Source organism: Scardinius erythrophthalmus (genome assembly GCF_964197995.2).
Source record: "Scardinius erythrophthalmus genome assembly, chromosome: 2".
Taxonomy (NCBI): domain Eukaryota; kingdom Metazoa; phylum Chordata; class Actinopteri; order Cypriniformes; family Leuciscidae; genus Scardinius; species Scardinius erythrophthalmus.
In genome coordinates, this window is record NC_138222.1 from 11,059,847 (window position 1) to 11,079,126 (window position 19,280).

The 19,280-nt window shown below is 42.7% G+C and overlaps 1 protein-coding gene across 1 annotated transcript in view; it reads right to left on the reverse strand.

Annotated features, from left to right (window-relative positions):
• The window catches only part of LOC308686120 (sodium/potassium/calcium exchanger 3), a gene marked incomplete at both ends in the record, with an annotated part of 53,679 nt that extends 39,517 nt beyond the window's left edge, over window positions 1-14,162 (reverse strand). Inside the window, 2 exons of the mRNA XM_081358506.1 lie at window positions 11,675-11,767; window positions 14,156-14,162. Coding sequence (XP_081214632.1) covers window positions 11,675-11,767; window positions 14,156-14,162 — 100 coding nt within the window. The remainder of the gene's footprint in view (window positions 1-11,674; window positions 11,768-14,155) is intronic.
• Window positions 14,163-19,280: the final 5,118 nt, after the last annotated feature.

Genomic DNA, 19,280 nt, shown 5'->3' on the forward strand with positions numbered 1-19,280 from the left:
TATATATGTCACACTGTACATCCCTGGGTTTAGTGTAGGTGGCAAGTTATTTTCAAATGTAATAAAGTATTAACCCTTCAGCACCACTCACCGGTCATGTCACTTTAAAGTGCCCTGAAATGTGCAAGAAGAAATGCATTTTTTCCAATGAGTCTGGCTTGTGTCAGTGTACAAATACGTCACTGTGACTTTTCACCTCACAGTCATCTGTTCCGCCTCTTGGATACAAGCAGCCAATTTGGCCTTGTGTTTCCCTTTTTCTTACCAGCTGGAGCCAAGTTTAGCTACAGTGCAGCTGAACTGACTGAAAACAGCTCAAGGATGGCTCACCCAGTTCTATGTGACAATCAAATCAAGGAAGTATAGTGTAAAATACCTCAAATTGCAAGAAAAAATTTGATAGAGAAAAGGCTTTGGTGGCTTGAATGTATGACAGCATCTGTCTTTCTGTCTGATTGTGTGACTGAAGCAATTCAAGTATGAAACAAAGTTGAATCAGCTATAAAGCGACTCTACAGAACATAACAGTGCCATTATTTAGCTCAAGTTTTGTTCTCATACAATAGTGTAAATGCAGTCAAATCAATAAAATGACTAAATATTTAGCCTTAAAAAAAAAAATGTTGTAAATGTTGTAAAGTTGTGTTTAAATAGCATGTCCATGTCCTGACCTGTGAATTATGTAAAAACTAAGAAAAAGAAAAAAGAAAGAAGTGAGAATAAGTGGGAACTGATATCAGGTATAGCTTCATCGGGCCACAATTTACTAATGCAAATATGGGGACACACAGTGGCAGAGCTTGTCTTTTCGCTATGTGGGTGCAAGTGAGAAAGCCTCAGTTAGGTGTAAGTTCCAAAAATAAAGCCTATTTCAGATTGCTGTGGAAAATGGCACATCATTATTTGAACTAACTTTTAAAGTACCTAGATTTTTGTATTATAATTTAAAGTTCTTCAAGTCAAAATGGCTGTTACGAAGGTAGGCTAGTAAAATTTAAGCAGTGCTTGCAAATGGCAAAGTTTTAAGGAATAGAAAGCCAAAAATGAATATTCTGTCATCATGTCATTCCAAACCTTTACAATAATAAAAAAAAAAAAATAGGGTAAAGATAATTTAGTTAAAAAGTATTTCATTTAAAACATTAATAATTTTTTTTTCCAAATCCATTATTAGACATGATAGATTAATATTGATTTTAATTCTGTCTGTGTGTGTGTGTGTGTGTGTGTGTGTGTGTGTGTGTCTGTGTGTGTGTGTGTGTGTGTGTGTGTGTCTTCTGCCTGTCTTTGCTGTACCTGTTAGAATTATATTGTAAGTAAAAGTTTGCATTTCAACTTTTTGACTCGTCTTCTGCCTGCACCACGCCCTGACAATGACGACATATTAGATAAAACATTCACAGGCATCAAAATCAGGTACATAAATGTCAGGAAACGGATTGCTGGCCACATGTCAATGTCCATGGACCACTGGTTCATTGGTAAGTTGTATGGAATACTGTCTTACAACTGCTTTTAATTTAAGATAGTCGTTTGTTTTCCTCCTGTTTTCGCAGTTTCCCCTATTAAATCCATTACATATTGGATTATGCATATTAAAGTCAATGGATACCCCCTATATTACCAAATTACCATTTTTATTTGTTTACATGATCCAAATGCCCTTTAGTAAATGAAATCAGTAATTCCATGTGATCCCTTTTGTTTTATTCCAATATTAGTTGTTAGCATAACATTGAATATTACTTTCAAATAGTAAAACAATAAAATATCATGTCAGGTTGTATTTGATTTAGCCTATTGATATCTTAATTTTGATCAATACTCTAGTTTCATCGCTGGATTGAAAAATGCAATAGGATGTGACTTCAGCCATGCAGTAGCGAGACTTTAACACAAATATCTCAATATCTAAACATTTGATTGTCTCCAAATAAAAAGTAAAATGACAGTAACTAGATGTACCGCATCGCGGAACAAAATATGACCGCCGCTCAGGCCTGCACTGGCTTTCCACAAAAATAAATGACGTGGAGTAATTTGGCTGTATTGCGTGTTTATGTATATACCTAAAAAAAGTAATAGTATGTGCATGTCTGTCTGTGTGTGTGTGTGTGTGTGCGTGTGTGTGTGTGTGTGTGTGCATGTGTGTGTGTCTGTGTGTGTGTGTGTCTGTGCGTGTATGTATGTGTGCGTACATGTGTGCGCGTGTGTGTTTGTGTGTGTGTGTCTGTGCATGTGGATTTGTATGTGTGTGTATGGGTGTGTGTCTGTGCGTGTGGATGTCAGTGTGTGTGCATGCTTGCGTTTGTTTGTATTCCTGCATGTGTGTGTGTGACAGTATCATCCTAAACCAGCAACCCTTCGCTCAACAGCACCATCTACAGGCCGATGAGTGTACAGTCACTAAATGTGCACATAAATGAATTTATTTTATACCCCCCCCATGGATGAAATTCTACAAAACTTAGCAGAGGATACCCCCAGAGGATGTCAAGTTAATCATACACATGAAATATGGTGCAGTTCTGAACATCTCCACTGAAGATAGGGGCGATTAAAGCAGAATAATATTGCATTTTCATTTTTTATGGGAGGGGCGCAAATCACAAATGAGTGATTATGGGCTAGGTTGATGTGGGCCCTTAAGAGCAACATACCATAAAAATTTCTTCATCCTCGGTGCCACGGTTCACGTAGTTATTTAGGAAAAACTGCATTTTTTGGGGTTTGGGGGGCCCAGCGCGGGGGGGGGGGGAGTGGCCCCCGGGGACCAAACGAAATTTTTCCGTAGAAGTCTAGTGGGGCTACATGCCCACCAAATTTCATGTTCCCCGGTGCTTCGGTGTCCCTGGTATCGTTGACGGAAAATTTACGGGGGCCCCAGCGCGGGGGGGGAAGTGGCCCCCGGGGACCAAACAAAATTTTTCCGTAAAAGTCTAGTAGACCAACATACCATAAAAATTTCTTCATCCTCGGTGCCACGGTTCAGGTAGTTATTTAGGAAAAACTGCATTTTTTTGGGTTTGGGGGGGCCCAGCGCGGGGGGGAGTGGCCCCCAGGGACCAAACGAAATTTTTCCGTAGAAGTCTAGTGGGGCTACATGCCCACCAAATTTCATGTTCCCCGGTGCTTCGGTGTCCCTGGTATCGTTGACGAAAAATTTACGGGGGCCCCAGCGCGGGGGGGTAAGTGGCCCCCAGGGACCAAACGAAATTTTTCCTTAAAAGTCTAGTAGACCAACATACCATAAAAATGTCTTCATCCTCGGTGCCACGGTTCAGGTAGTTATTTAGGAAAAACTGAATTTTTTTGGGTTTGGGGGGGCCCAGCGCGGGGGGGGAGTGGCCCCCGGGGACCAAACGGAATTTTTCCTTAGAAGTCTAGTGGGGCTACATGTCCACCAAGTTTCATGTTCCCGACGAAAAATTTACGGGGGCCCCAGCGCGGGGGGGGAAGTGGCCCCTGGGGACCAAACGAAATTTTTCCGTAAAAGTCTAGTAGACCAACATACCATAAAAATTTCTTCATCCTCGGTGCCACGGTTCAGGTAGTTATTTAGGAAAAACTGCATTTTTTGGGGTTTGGGGGGGCCCAGCGCGGGGGGGGAGTGGCCCCCGGGGACCAAACAAAATTTTTCCTTAGAAGTCTAGTGGGGCTACATGCCCACCAAATTTCATGTTCCCCGGTGCTTCGGTGTCCCTGGTATCGTTGACGAAAAATTTACGGGGGCCCCAGCGCGGGGGGGGAAGTGGCCCCCGGGGATCAAACGAAATTTTTCCGTAAAAGTCTAGTAGACCAACATACCATAAAAATTTCTTCATCCTCGGTGCCACGGTTCAGGTAGTTATTTAGGAAAAACTGCATTTTTTGGGGTTTGGGGGGGCCCAGCGCGGGGGGGGAGTGGCCCCCGGGGACCAAACGAAAATTTTCCTTAGAAGTCTAGTGGGGCTACATGCCCACCAAATTTCATGCTCCCCGGTGCTTCGGTGTCCCTGGTATCGTTGACGAAAAATTTACGGGGGCCCCAGCGCGGGGGGGGGAAGTGGCCCCCGGGGACCAAACGAAATTTTTCCTTAAAAGTCTAGTAGACCAACATACCTTAAAAATTTCTTCATCCTCGGTGCCACGGTTCAGGTAGTTATTTAGGAAAAACTGCATTTTTGGGGTTTGGGGGGGCCCAGCGCGGGGGGGGAGTGGCCCCCGGGGACCAAACGAAAATTTTCCTTAGAAGTCTAGTGGGGCTACATGCCCACCAAATTTCATGCTCCCCGGTGCTTCGGTGTCCCTGGTATCGTTGACGAAAAATTTACGGGGGCCCCAGCGCGGGGGGGGAAGTGGCCCCCGGGGACCAAACGAAATTTTTCCTTAAAAGTCTAGTAGACCAACATACCATAAAAATTTCTTCATCCTCGGTGCCACGGTTCAGGTAGTTATTTAGGAAAAACTGCATTTTTGGGGTTTGGGGGGGCCCAGCGCGGGGGGGGGAGTGGCCCCCGGGGACCAAACGAAAATTTTCCTTAGAAGTCTAGTGGGGCTACATGCCCACCAAATTTCATGCTCCCCGGTGCTTCGGTGTCCCTGGTATCGTTGACGAAAAATTTACGGGGGCCCCAGCGCGGGGGGGGGAAGTGGCCCCCGGGGACCAAACGAAATTTTTCCTTAAAAGTCTAGAAGACCAACATACCATAAAAATTTCTTCATCCTCGGTGCCACGGTTCAGGTAGTTATTTAGGAAAAACTGCATTTTTGGGGTTTGGGGGGGCCCAGCGCGGGGGGGGGAGTGGCCCCCGGGGACCAAACGAAATTTTTCCTTAGAAGTCTAGTGGGGCTACATGCCCACCAAATTTCATGTTCCCCGGTGCTTCGGTGTCCCTGGTATCGTTGACGAAAAATTCAGTAAGGTGACGAAAAAAAAAAAAAAAAAAAACTTTGACAATCCCTATAGACCTTATGTAGCTCCGCCCCTTTTCAGCGCTGCGCTCATTGTCTTTTGACTTCCGGTCTGTATTTTCACAGCGTTTTGCGTGTTTATTAATGAACGGCTCGTTTTAAAATCTTCCCGGTCGATTTACATTTGTTAAGTCATCTGCTTTAAACATTACAGTCCTCATGATAACTTTCGTTAACTTTACATTAAGTAAATCCACTTAAAAAGCTAATTACTCCTGGACAGAAATGCCATATAAATATACAGAGCGACCGCAAAACGGAAGTTAAAAGACAATTTTCCAAAGATGGCGGCGCCCTTGTTTCTCTGGTGCATAAGGTCTATATGACCGCTTTCGCTAGCTACGCTAGCGGCGGTCATAATAAATGTGCATTTGCTGTGAAATATATATTTTCTCTCATAAGACAGGTAGATGTATATGGTCAATGGGCTTGTTAGGGTTACTTTCCCTAAATATTTGGCAAATCATATCCAGTCAAAAGCATCCACATTGTGTTACTTCTGCTCATGTCATGTGACCTTTATGCAGCATGTCAGAAGAGGTAACACTCAATGTCTTTAATTATAACATCGTCAAAAATGATGCAGCATGATTTGTTTTTTATTTGACTGCAGCAATTGGGTTTGTCTTTGTAAGGGATTCTCTAGCCACCTACTCATGTGAAATGTACACAAATATTTGGCTAACGCAAAGAACATCATGTGCAATGATTACTGACATGCCTAAAAATAGCACCTTCCCTTTCCTTCTCATTCTTTATTTCCTCCCACCTTTCTCTCTTCTCTCACACACACTCTCTCTCTCTCTCTCTCTCTCTCTCTCTCTCTCTCGCTCACTGCCTCTGTCTTTTTCATCTAAGCTCTCGCTCTCTCACAGCTCTCCACAAACACACGCACTCCAAAATTTTGCATTCAGTTGCCAAGCAACACAAACCTCAAAGGACGGGGTCTGCCGTCTCGTCTTTTTAAAGGAACAAAAACAATGGTGAGGACGAGAGAGAGACAGAAGGGGGAAAATGAAATTGATCTCAGACTTATTACATAATCCCTTCTAATTACTGAAGAACAGTTAAAGAAATTTCACCTATTAAACATAATATTGCTCAGCTCTCATAGACGAGCAAAAACACTGTTTTGGGATTTCACCAGAAGCATCTCATCCAATGGTAGAGCTCTACAACACAGACAATATGCAGACAATGAGAGCAGTCATTAACTGTCACAGTTAATGTGACATTAATCTTAACACTCACACTTAAAAGTAAGCACTTTATGCACTGCTTTTAACTTTTATGTACATAACACATTATAAACTAACTTACATTATAAACATAACTAATATAAACTAATAATGAGCACTAAATGTTAAAGCATTTGTAAACCTTTGTTAATGTCAGTGAATTGTTCATGTTAGTTCACAAAGCATTAATTAATGTTAACTTTTGATCTTAAAATGATGAGATTAACATCAACTAAGATTTTTTAAATGCAATATAAATAGTGTTTATTCTTAGTTCATAGTCATTGTAAAGTGATACCTGTTGGAAAAGTGAAAAAATAATAGGACCCCTTTAATGTTAGATGTAATTTTGAATAACACACAACATTCAAGCACTAATACCTGTGCTTGAACATTATGTGCTTATAACATACCTTGTATGTTAGACAACACATCAAAATAATTGCATTTATTATTGCTATCTATTTAAAAGTAAAACTTATAATTTGACATTATTACAAAGTGCACTTTTTAAAAGCATACAGAAACAGTCATGAATGTGTACTCTAAGTACACTTAAGTGTTGGCCTTTTATTTAATTAATTTTAAATTATGTGCAAGTACAGCTTTTTAAAATATACATTTAAGATTTAAAGGTTATGAGGAGCATTCTGCATGAATGTGAGAGGTATATTTTTTGCTTGTATGCGTATGTAAGTTTGAAACATGTCCCAAATGTCACCTCATACCTGAATCTCCAGTCAGATCCTTTGATGGAGTAAAGGTTGACCTGTTTTAGATTTCATGACTTCCTGCCAATGCAGTAAGCGAGCAACATGATTGAGATTTTGTTGATTATAATTGGTGCAATGTTGTTTTGTTGTGTCATGTCGAGCTGCTTGAATGCACAGGGTTAAAAACCAAAAGAACTGGGTCATGCATAGAGCTCACACATTGCAGTGTCTCTTACTGTGCACTGAAAAAAAAAAAGTGAAATTGTGCAAGTTACCTTAAAGAGCTATTTGAACCTGTTCAGACCGTAATGACGTGAATAGACGTAACCAAATGTACTCTCAGAGACAGTCAATAACTAATTTGTGCTAACACACTTTGATTTGACCTATTCACTGGGGAAATCAGATTCTCTATATCAAAAGATCTAGTTTGATAGTCTTATGATCTACTTTATCCCTGTCAACCCTTATTTGAAGACTGCACTTGGGAAATAAAGTGTGCTTTAATGTATTGAATGTGCACTTGTAGTGTACTTCAAATCTTAAGAGTATATTTCTTAAGAGAAAAAAAAAACTGTACATACAGCAGTGGTTGAACTAGGGTATTATACATGGGGTGGCTAAAGCTAGGAAACCTAACCATAGGCTCCACCGTGGTCCTCCAGCCTTCGAGCTCCACCGTACTCCCACTCGTCCCCCCGGCTGCGCTTGGTCAGTCGTCGTTCTGCCTACGCCACAGACTTCGGGGCCCTCTGGTGCACCTCATCCCTCCACTCCTTCGTCTCTGTCGGACTCCTCCCTCCCTCAGGCGTCGCCCTGGTCTGCCAAAACCCCATCGCCACCTTGGTCCCGCGATCCAGCAGGTCTGCCTAGAACTTCCCGGCCTGCGGTGTCGCCCTCTCGGCTCCGCATGGGTCTACACTTCCCCCGGCTCCGCATCTGTCTGTCGATCCCCAGATTTCATCCGGACCCTCAGCCAAGGCTCCACCCTGGATCCTCCCTCCATCGGCTCCAAAATGGGATCTTCCTCTGCCAGCTCTTCCAAGGTCTTGTTTGTCGCCAGCCCTACGTCCATCTCCAGAACCCCCACCCTCCTTCCACTACTGGACTATTTACGGCACGAGGACATGCCTTCTGGGAGAGGAGTGTAATGTCAGGTCTATGTTCCGTTTTATGGATGATATTCTATATCGTTTCCTTATAGTTCCTGTTTCCCTGCTTTGTTTAGTATCAGTTTCCTTGGTTACTGATTACATCCTCGTGTTTATATAGGTCTTTGGTCCAATATAGACCAAACCTTCTGTTGCTACTTGAGCCATTAACTTGCAATGATTTTTAAAACGCCCAATCATTGCCTATGTACTGTATATCAAAATAAACACAAGGGTTTCTACACATAAAACTGCAACAGAGAATTCAGAAACACTGACTTTCCATCATGTGACCAAAAGTGCAAATGGATCTTGCACATTTTTATTCATCAAACGCTCAAGCTGATCTTTCACTAGTGCTAATTCTGGTAACTAACTTATTCAAGCATCCAGTCCATGGTGTACGGCATTTTTTATGGCAACTGCTTGCAGTGTACACATAGATTAGAACAGACAGACCATGCTCTGATCTCAGTTCTCAGTACTTTGCATAAATGGCAATCGAATTACAATAATAACAACAAAGGTACTTGTCTGAGATCAATGTCTGTTACTTTTTTTCAGATGAGACAGTAGAGTGTCTTTTCCTGACTTCTGTTTATACTTGATGTAGCCTCTTAATATCTCTGGACAGTGTATGTTTTCTGTTCCACTCATTTTTAACTATGTGCTCTCAATGAGCCCGAATAAAAGTATAAATAGATTTTTTCTGTACGTCCATGAAACTTCCATGAAATAGTTTCAAGTTAAGTGTCGCCTAGCCTTTAGTTGTTTTTGTTGCTTTTGTGCAATAAATTTATAACAATTCATTTGTTTTTAGATGTTTTATTTTTCGATATTTCTATTTTGCGAGTGTCCCGCGAGTCATTTTATTCTTCCGCAAACCGCACACACACAAGTACCTTACCACCAGCACCCGCACTCGGCCATCAAATACAACAAAAAGGGTCTACTTTTATTTGTGTAAACTCACAATAAGAAAGTGTTGTGTAAAATAAAGAAAACAAACAGGATGCACTTTCTGCTGTCTCGGGCTCCGTGAACTGGAGCGCTTCACAAAAATGAACTGAAACTCAGCGTATAGGCTACTTGCCTCATAGACATGAGAAATATATCTATAGAAAGCTTGAAATGTCTATTTTTAAACAAACCAATTCAAAAGGAAAATAAATATTCTCTGCTTATGTAATACCTATAAAAGATGCATTTCTCTCTAAAGGCATATCCACTATACTGCAGAGATAGTAAGTCAGCATTGTCAACTTCATCTTTGCAGTCGACACTGACACATAAAACACTAGTTTATTAATAAATAAATCATTAAAATATTCTTTAAGCTTTAAGCCTTGTTTTTCCGCTGACTGTGCGCGCATCTCCCCATATGGACGAGGCATTTATACTTGACGCGCTCGCTGCTGTGTTATTCTTTGAAATGGCAGGGGGCGACTGGGAGTAATTGTCCTATAAACCATCAGGAAGCAGCGGTGAGAAGTAAGGTATATGAGAACCATGTATAAAACTAAATTTCATTAGACATTTTTATTTTAATTTCATGAATTTTTTTAACATGGACCTTTATTTTCTTTAAAAAGGCTTATTTCTTCTATCATAGTCTCATTTAAAAAAAAAAAATGAAATTAATAAGACAAGCGCAAACTGGGTGGTGGTACAGACGTACATGGTCGGCTAGAGTTGTCTAGCAATCATGCATCTTCGGAAGCGGAAGTTACAAAAATGCCATGCACACCGCCAAGCGAAATGTGGTCTTGCGCATGACCGCCCACACCTCGATGACATAATGTTTGCGGACGTGGTGAGTATACACCAAGGGTGCTTCTCAATATCCCCCCTCGTTTCCTCGCTCCTCCGTCCTCCATCCTATGACCCGGAAACCGATCGAGCACAGCCATCTTTAAGGACATCTCAATTCTCTAATTGCACTGTGAGGAGGCAAGGATCAAGGAGTGAGGAGGCTTCCTGAGGAGTCATGAGCGATTGTATCCTTTGCAGAAGTGTTTTATCGACTAAACGTGACGCAAGTTTAATTTTTTTAAAAAGTTTACTTCAACAGAGTATCTTGCTTTATTATTATTTATTATGAATTTCTTAAATAACCAAACTTTAACAACATAAGAGCAGATCCTTTGAGCGCTGCTGATGACACTGTGAAGTTACGCTAGAGTGATCAAGTATTCCAACGAATAAAAAAGCTTTCCTTCGATTCCTCCGTCCTCCTTTTCTGTCCTTGTAGCCTTCCCTCGCATCCTATAGGGGGTGGAGCTGAGACGCGAGGAAAGGAAGCGAGGAAAGGAAACGAGGATGCACAAATAAGAAATGAGAAGCACCCCAGGCTTTATGCATGCGCTTGAGCGTGGAATATGCTATATTACACACATATATATTAAAAGCTCATTCTGGTTTAGTATGTTATTAACATGTGCGATTAGTCGACTAATGGCTTAAATGAAGGACTACAAGTCGACTAGAAAAATCGTGGGCAGCCCTAGTTTAAATTTAGTTTACAGTTTTATTAAATGCAGTTAGCTCAACGTTAAAATGCTTTTTTGACTGACTTAAGTAAGACTTAAATACATATTTATATGGCAGTTCATAATTACTTAATGTACTGAATAACCGAATGTCCTGAAAAGTATTTATGGTAAACTAAAATATAATTTAATGCAATTTTTATTTCTATTTCTACCTGTATGTCATGTTTTTATAAATAGATTTGTACCTACATCTGTAATAATAAAGTTGAAATGTAGTCATTTTAAAATATATTAACTTTAAATGTAATACTGAATAACACACTAAAGTTTAAATTATAATCAAGTACTTTACATGTGCTTTAGTATGTCAGTCAACACATCAAAATAAGTGGACTTCATTAAGCACAAGAAAATATTATTTAGGCTACACCTAACGACTTAAAATAAACTTTATAGTAAACCTTTTAATTTGACATTATTACAAAGTGCACTTTTTAAAGGTGTAATTTAGTGTGTTAAGAAACACAGGGTTTTTTCTTTATTTTCATTATTTGGAAGTGTCCTTGTTACAGTGTAATTATACATTTAAGTACTGTATAATATTAATTAACAACATGCATTTAATAAAGGGTTAGGATGGTTTAAGTTAGCATGTAATTGTGAATAATTTACTGTTATTACTACTATAGTGAGTACATGTAATAACTACAAAGTGTAACAGTGACAATAGTGTTACAGTGTTAACAAACAGTCATAAAAGTGTACTGTATATATATATATATATATATATATATATATATATATATATATATATATATATATATATATATATATATATACACATTTTCTTTCACTACTAGTGCACGTTCAATACAATGAAGCACACTTCTTTTTCACAAGGGAAGTTTAGAGAATATGCTCCATGCAACCATAGTAGCCTGTAGATACACACATGAACAAATACATTTACTGTGTAAACCATATCTTTCAAGCAGTGGCCTTTGGGAAAAACAAATATTTACTCTTAGTAGTTTGTATAAATAAAACACTCAACGAATAGCATACCAAAAACTCTTAAATTAGATCTAAAATTCTTTAAAATGCAAATACTGTAAAATGATTCCCACCTGCTCTGGGAGAGTCAATTGTTTGATTCTCAAATCCATACTGCAGGACTCTGCGTCTGGGAAAGTCAGTTTCTGGCCACGAAGACTCCACCTCTGTAAAGGCACAAGAAATTAATTCACCTATACACCTTTCACAACCAAACATGTACAAAAGTTTACTTTTATGTCTGCAAACTGTCATTGCAACAGTCAATAATGCTAATGAAAACATTTACTTAAACATGAATCTATCAGATAAACCAAAAAAGGTATTTGTGAGCAAGTATGCTTGAGGAAAAACATTCAGCATCAGAAGGCACTTAAAGCTTCACCGCACAAGTGTGCATCTTGACAAACATAGTGTACCACAACCCTTTTGTTTAGATTTCAAAGATTTTGTTTAGCAAAACCATTTCAAATTGAATCACTAGCCTGCACTACTGTACTGAATATCAAATTTTTATGACGATAATTATATTTATTATCATTATTAGTTTTCTAATTTTTGCTTTTGTTATGTTGTTATTCAGTAAGAACTTCGAAGTTTTCATTACTCTTACTCACAGTCTCTTTAAGTCCAGTTCAATATTTCACGAGGCATGTGACAGTCTCAGGTAAAATCCGACGGAATCTGAATTTTGTTATTTTGTATAATGTGTGTATCTTTGGATAGTTTGCAAAATAAAATAATACTCTTTGAAATCATAATTGTATTGCATTGTGTTCACTTACAAACAATTCACTTAAAGGCACAATATGTAAGTTTTGCCGCTAGAGGTCGCTTATTCAAAACAAAGGTCTAGCTTGATGACGCCGTGTATGAGCGTGGAATCATGGGAGATGTTGTCTTCATCTCCACAGCTGATTGAAAGCAACCCGACGGACTCGGGCAGAAATCATATTCATGGATGAGCTAATGTATTACAGTTTTATTAACGCTATGGTGGTATTAAGCAGTGCTGGCCGCTGGAGCGAATGCTAACGACCTAATGAGAGAGACCAGCACGAAACACAGCTTTTATTATGCACTGCAGTCGGTCGCTTCTGCTCTTTTCCTTGCGAATGTGAGGTAACGCAGCGCTGTATTACATGGTTAAAACAATCACACTAAATACATTTGAGTGTGTTGAAAGTTATGTTATAGCGTTATGCTGTGTGTTCGCTCTGTGGCTGGTGAGACACTTGTTGCACTTTGCAATAATCTAGATCGATATTACAAAATCCTATTAATAAAAACTGGATGACTTGTGTTGTTTAAAATATATTGAATGATGGAGAAAGCTCTCTCTGATCACACTGTTAACCACTTGACAATAGTGTTGTCTCTGAGGTACAAACATCGGTCCGTGTACTGGTAAAAATTGCTGATTTCTCTGGATTTAAACATTGTTAGAAACATTTGGAATAATTTAAGTACACAAATCAACAAAATATATAACTGTCACGGTGGGTTGCAGGAAGGCAGACAGAGACGAGGATATATTTTCAATTCAAAGGTTTAATTTAATTAAACACAGGACAGCAGAACAGGTAGCAACACACTAAATATAACGGAGATCGGACGAAGACTGACAGAACAGACAGAACTTAAATACAAACACAGATTACACTGATTAACAGAACACAGGTGATACAGATGACGATGATGACTAACAGGTGATGCAACTGAACTGATAATGACGGTAACCATGGAAACAAAGGAGTGGCGGGAAAAGAACAAAGGAAAACAGGAGCAAATCAAAACACAAACTGAAAGTCCAAACATACACTAACACGTGACAATAACACTGTTCTAATGGTTTTTGGATATTTTAATCCAAAAATATGACATATTAAAACATTCTGCATGCACAATTATTCAGTTATTTGCAATCCAATAGTAACAGTAAAAATCTAAACAAGGTTGTTTACACTGCACTCTTTTGTCTCAGTAGTGATTTGCACTCAAAAATCAAGGATTTTTAAATAAAGAAAATGAATGAAATATTTTATTTTTGTGTGAGAATCACGATTGTATTTTTAATGTCATAGTCATAATTGTCTGGCTTCATAGATAAGATCTGGCAAGCCACAGATGAAACATTCAGGCTACAGAAACTGGCTAAAAGGAAGACTAGATGCCCAGTCTCCTATTAGACAAATATCCTCCAAAAAACATTCAGTCCAAGCCTAGAACGACCCTCAGTGTCCTAACTAGACAGAGCAACCTCTCATCCTCATCTGAACCAAAGGTTCAAAGCTTGAAAACGGATGGCCCATGAGTTTCTCCAGCACAAGAAATAGGTGCAAAATAGCAAAACAAGCGAAGGTCGATAAGGCAAAGCCTATGTACATACTTTATGCCACCAATAGATGCAACAGGCAACACATCCAGGGGTGTGATTCCCATACAACAACATAACTCATTGGTTAACCACCATAGTATGATACATTGTTGTAGAAACTAACTAGCTAGTCACAACTGTTCCTTGAAATCAGTCGCAACTGGTCGTTTGAACTAGCCTGACATCGTCATACTCAGATTCTAGTCAGAATATGAGTCTGATACTGCTCCATTGGGCTGTGATTAAGGGGTGTGTTTCAACTGAACCAGGAAGGAAAATAGGCTTGTTCGACTTCATGCAGCTCTGCGCAGACCGATCGGCGGCTGACTTGAAGCAGTGCATGCCGGTTCGACTTGATACAGTGCCAACGCCACATGACTGTGACGTATGCCATCAAAGTACCGCAAGAGCGATTCGAGATTAGCCAGAGAACTCAGCCAGCGCAGCTTCTCAAGAGCGGCTGCACTGGGCTGTAGGAGCTCTGATGACGACACAGCTGTTCCACGATTGTCCGGATTCACCGCATGACAACGATCACGTGTGTTTTGTGTTTATTCGAACACCTTTAGTTCCTCTAAAGCTCACAAATCAGTTTTTTATAACAGTAAACACTCTTTACATGTAGTTGCGATGTTATATTGTGTCATGTTTATCGGATTAAAACAGATTAAAAAACGTAGACTCCACTTCATTGATAGTAGCTTATGTTGAACTTTATTCTTGTTCAAACAGATGCTGTATGAAGCTGTACATAAAGTATTGAATGAAAATGTCTCTGAAACATCTGTGTATTATTTGGCAATTATTGCATTTATTTCACTTCAGCTGTGGTGCAAAAGTATGCAAACACCATGTGAGCGGTCACTACGGGAACCAGAAAGTGTCCGACTTCACGTCTCTGTTTGCAGCTCCTCACCACCTGCACGCGGCTACTCTCACCGATCGGTTACATCCAGCCGCAGCTGATGTCGAACACACTTATTGCCTCTGCACTCAATTGGATAGACCTACAACCAATCAGAGCAACAGAGTAAGTGACGTATGTTCTTCACTAATCTTTCCGATCGACAAATGCCTTGATCACAGTTCTCTGTTCACAGTTCTCAGTAGTGCGGATGACCTGAGGATCACGGTGAGTGCGCTACCTGCGGGGAACCAACATCCAAGGAACACTCATCCCTCCCACGCTCCGCTGCCAGTAGAGCCGCCTACGGAACACGCTGGACCATCCACGAGGCGTGTACCAGCCGTATCCTTCACTGCTCCCCAAGATGATCAGATGTCAATCGCTACACCGGAAGGTGGGTCAGACTTCTCCAGGGATGACGATTTGGCGGCACTGCCCCCTTCGGAGGACAGCGGTGCCCGAGTCGGACCCGAAGATGATGGCCATGCTTTCCCAGGCCGCCAACAGGATTGGGCTCATGTGGAGCCCTCCACCGAGTCCCGAGCCATCAAGGCTGGACGATTGTTTTTTTGGGGTGGCATGTGCTGGTTCTCTTTCTTCCCAGAGGTGCATGAGGAGCTCACTGGGTCGTGGATGGCACCTTTCACTGCCAGAAACTGTCAGTTTTCACTGTCGGTGGGTCGTGCGATGTCCACTATGGTGGTCCGGGAGCACCATCTCTGGCTGTGTCTGGCCGACATGAGGGAGACCGACAAAGTCAGGTTTCTTAACTCCCCCGTGTCCCAGACCGGCCTCTTTGGCGACGCGGTCGAGAACTTTGCCCAGCAGTTCTTGGCTGTACAGAAGCAGACTAAGGCGATCAGCCGCTGGCATCAAAACCAGCGGTACCCACATTTTCAATAAAAGAGCAGTTTCTTCAATCTCTGGGTCTAAAGAGGGCCTGGAGAGCAGTGGGAGGAGAGAATCCTCACCACTCTTATCCGCCTCTTCTATCGCCAGTGGGCAGTAGCGTGCAGTTCGAGAATGCAACCAAGCCTCCTCCTGCGCCTTCTACCCCGTGAAACCAGGTAAGTGTTGCACTGCACACTCAAACCCCGCTACAGGCTGCCTCCCAGAGAGAGCCTCCCGAGCCGCGTCCGTGCGTTCCACCTCGCTGCCCCACTGCGGGTATGCTTACGGTCCCTCTGGGCCTGCTTGTACGGTCTCTGCGAGCCTGGTTAGCGCACCCCAGTCCGACTTGCTGGCTCATTCGGACCATCAGGTTCGGCTATGTGATTCAGATCGCCCGGCGTCCCCTCAAGTTTTGGGCCATCCACTCCACTACAGTGAGCGCAGCCGATGCCCATGTCTTGCGAACGGAGATTGCAGTCCTACTGGTGAAGGACGCGAAAGAGCCGGTCCCTCCAGCCGATATGAGGTCAGGGTATTATAGCTCCTACTTCATTGTACCCAAGAAAGGACCGATCTTGGACCTGCAAGACCGGCGCGGCGTGCTCATTTTTCCAGGTACGCCTTTGTTTATGGCTGCACAGCAACGACAGACGCCACGGGAGAGCAAGCGCTTGTGAAAAGAAGGAGAAAGCAGTGCGAACTGCACTCTCCATGATAACGAGGAAGCATCAGTAAAGAATTAAATTATTTCTAGCCCTTGCATTAGCTTTACTAGATATATTTATGGAGATGAGATATAAAAAGTCACCCTGTACAGCTATGATCAGCCATTCAGCCAAGCTTTCGATGTTGTTACTGAAAGGCCGAAGCTGATCGGTTGATTTTTGTTGAGCTGTTGAGACGTTTTCATCTCGCCGCAGCATAGCCTACATTTGAAATAAAGATTTTGTACACGCAAAAAATATGGTTGTATCAGGGTAGTTTTACGAGCACAGTATCGGACCGACACCCAAATACTGGTATCAGTATCGGTGCATCCCTATTTATGTCATTAATATCAGTCCATCAGAAAAGCAGTTCTAGGCTTATTCTTGGCTGGATAACTCTTAGCAGGTTTAAAAAGCCCTTTTAAAATTAAATATGAATGCAGTTTTGGATTAAATAAAAGTACAGTCAAGTCAAATAAAACACGATATACACATTAATATATGTAAATTTAATCTAAATTAAGCTTTGGTACCGAAATTGGTACCGAGAACCGTGGATTTTCACTGGTATTGGTACCGAATACTGAAATTTTGGTACCGTGACAACACTACAAGCTACCGTTCAAAATGCTCACGCAGAGATGGATTTTTGAATGCATCCGTCCCCGAGATTGGTTTGCAGCGATCAACCTGAAGGACGTGTACTTTCATGTCTCGATTCTCCCTCAACACAGGCCGTTTCTGCGCTTTGCGCTTGAGGGTCGAGCATATCAGTACAAGGTCCTGCCCTTCAGGCTGTCCCTGTCTCCCTGTGTCTTCACAGAAGTCATGGAAGGGGCCCTTGTTTCCTTGTAACTATCTCGACGACTGGCTCATACTAGCACACTCTCGAGATCAGTTATGCGAACATAGGGACCTCGTGCTCAGGCACCTCAGCCCTGTGCAAAGTCAGAGAGGACGAGGAGCAGGTCCTTCTGGTGGCTCCATATTGGCCCACCCGGACCTGGTTCCCAGAACTCATGCTCCTTGTGACAGCCCCTCCCTGGCCCATTCCTCGGAGGAAAGACCTTCTGACTCAGAGACGGGGCACCCTATGGCACCTGTGGACGGGACATGGAGGTTCTAGGTGACTTACTCACAGATGCACTCAACACCATCGCTTCGGCACGGGCACCGTCTACGAGACATGCATACGCCTTGAAGTGGAACCTGTTCGTCAAGTGGTGTTCCTCTCACCAAGAGGACTCCCGAAGATGTTCGATAGGGTCCGTGCTTACCTTCTTGCAGCAAGGGTTGGAGCGAGGGCTGTCTCCCTCCACCCTCAAAATACATGTTGCCGCTATTTCAGCATATCACAACTACATAGATGGCAAAACAGTAGGAAAGCATGACCTGGTCATCAGGGTCCTTAGGGGGGCGAGACGGTTAAATCTTCCTCGACCCCCGTCCATACCCTCCCTGGTGCTTCGAGCACTCCAGGATGCTCCCTTTGAGCCTTTGCAATCAGCAGACTTAAAGCTTCTGTCCATGAAGACTTTGCTGCAAGTTGTACTGGCCTCCATCAAGAGGGTAGGGGACCTGCAGGCATTTTCAGTCAACGAATCATGCCTAGATTTCGGGCCGAGTGACAACCACGTTTTACTGAGGCCTGGCTATGTGCCCAAGGTTCCTACCACTCCCTTCAGAGACCAGGTGGTGAACCTGCAAGCGCTGCCCCAGGAGGAGGCAGACCCAACCCTGGCTTTGCTCAGTGTGCCTCAATACGTTCAAAGGCAGGATGGCGGTCCCACTGAAATTCTCTCAGAGGCTCCTGGGGCATATAGCAGCGGCAGCAGCGGTAACACCTCTCAGGCTGCTTCATATGAGACCGCTTCAGCACTGGCTTTAGGGCTGAGTCCCAAGATGGGTGTGGCATCACGACACTCACTGGGTGACAATCACACCGGCGTGCCGCCAGACCTTCAGCCCGTGGTCAGACCCCTCGTTCCTGCGGGCAGGAGTGCCCTTGGAACAGGTGTCTAGGCATGCTGTGGTGTTCACAGAGGCTTCTGCCACTGGCTGGGGTGCCACGTACAACGGTCATGCAGTGTCGGGGTGTGGATCGGCCCTCAACTGCATTGGCACATCAACTGCCTCGAGTTGCTAGCAGTACGTCTCGCTCTGAGCCGCTTAAAAAGGTCGCTACAGGGCAGGGACATGCTGGTCTGTACGGACAACACTGCGACCATTGTGTACATCAACCAACAAGGTGGTCTACACTCCCGTCGGATGTCGCAACTTGCCCACCATCTCCTCCTCTGGACTCAGAAGCATCTGAAGTCGCTTCGGGCCATGTATGTGCCCGGTGTGCTCAACTGTGTGGCTGACGAGCTATCACCAGCTGTGCTCCTGGTAGAATGGCGACTCCACCCCCAGGCGGTTCAGCTGATCTGAGTTCGGGGAGGCTCAGGTAGACCCTGTGCAAAGTCAGGGAAGACGAGGAGCAGGTCCTTCTGATGGCTCCATATTGGCCCACCCGGACCTGGTTCCCAGAACTCATGCTCCTTGTGACAGCCCCTCCCTGGCCCATTCCTCGGAGGAAAGACCTTCTGACTCAGAGACGGGGCACCCTATAGCATCAGTGGACGGGACGTTGAGGTTCTAGGTGACTTACTCCCAGATGCACTCAACACCATTGCTTCAGCACGGGCACCGTCTACGAGACATGCATACTCCTTGAAGTGGAACCTGTTCGTCAAGTGGTGTTCCTCTCACCAAGAGGACTCCCGAAGATGTTCGATAGGGTCCGTGCTTTCCTT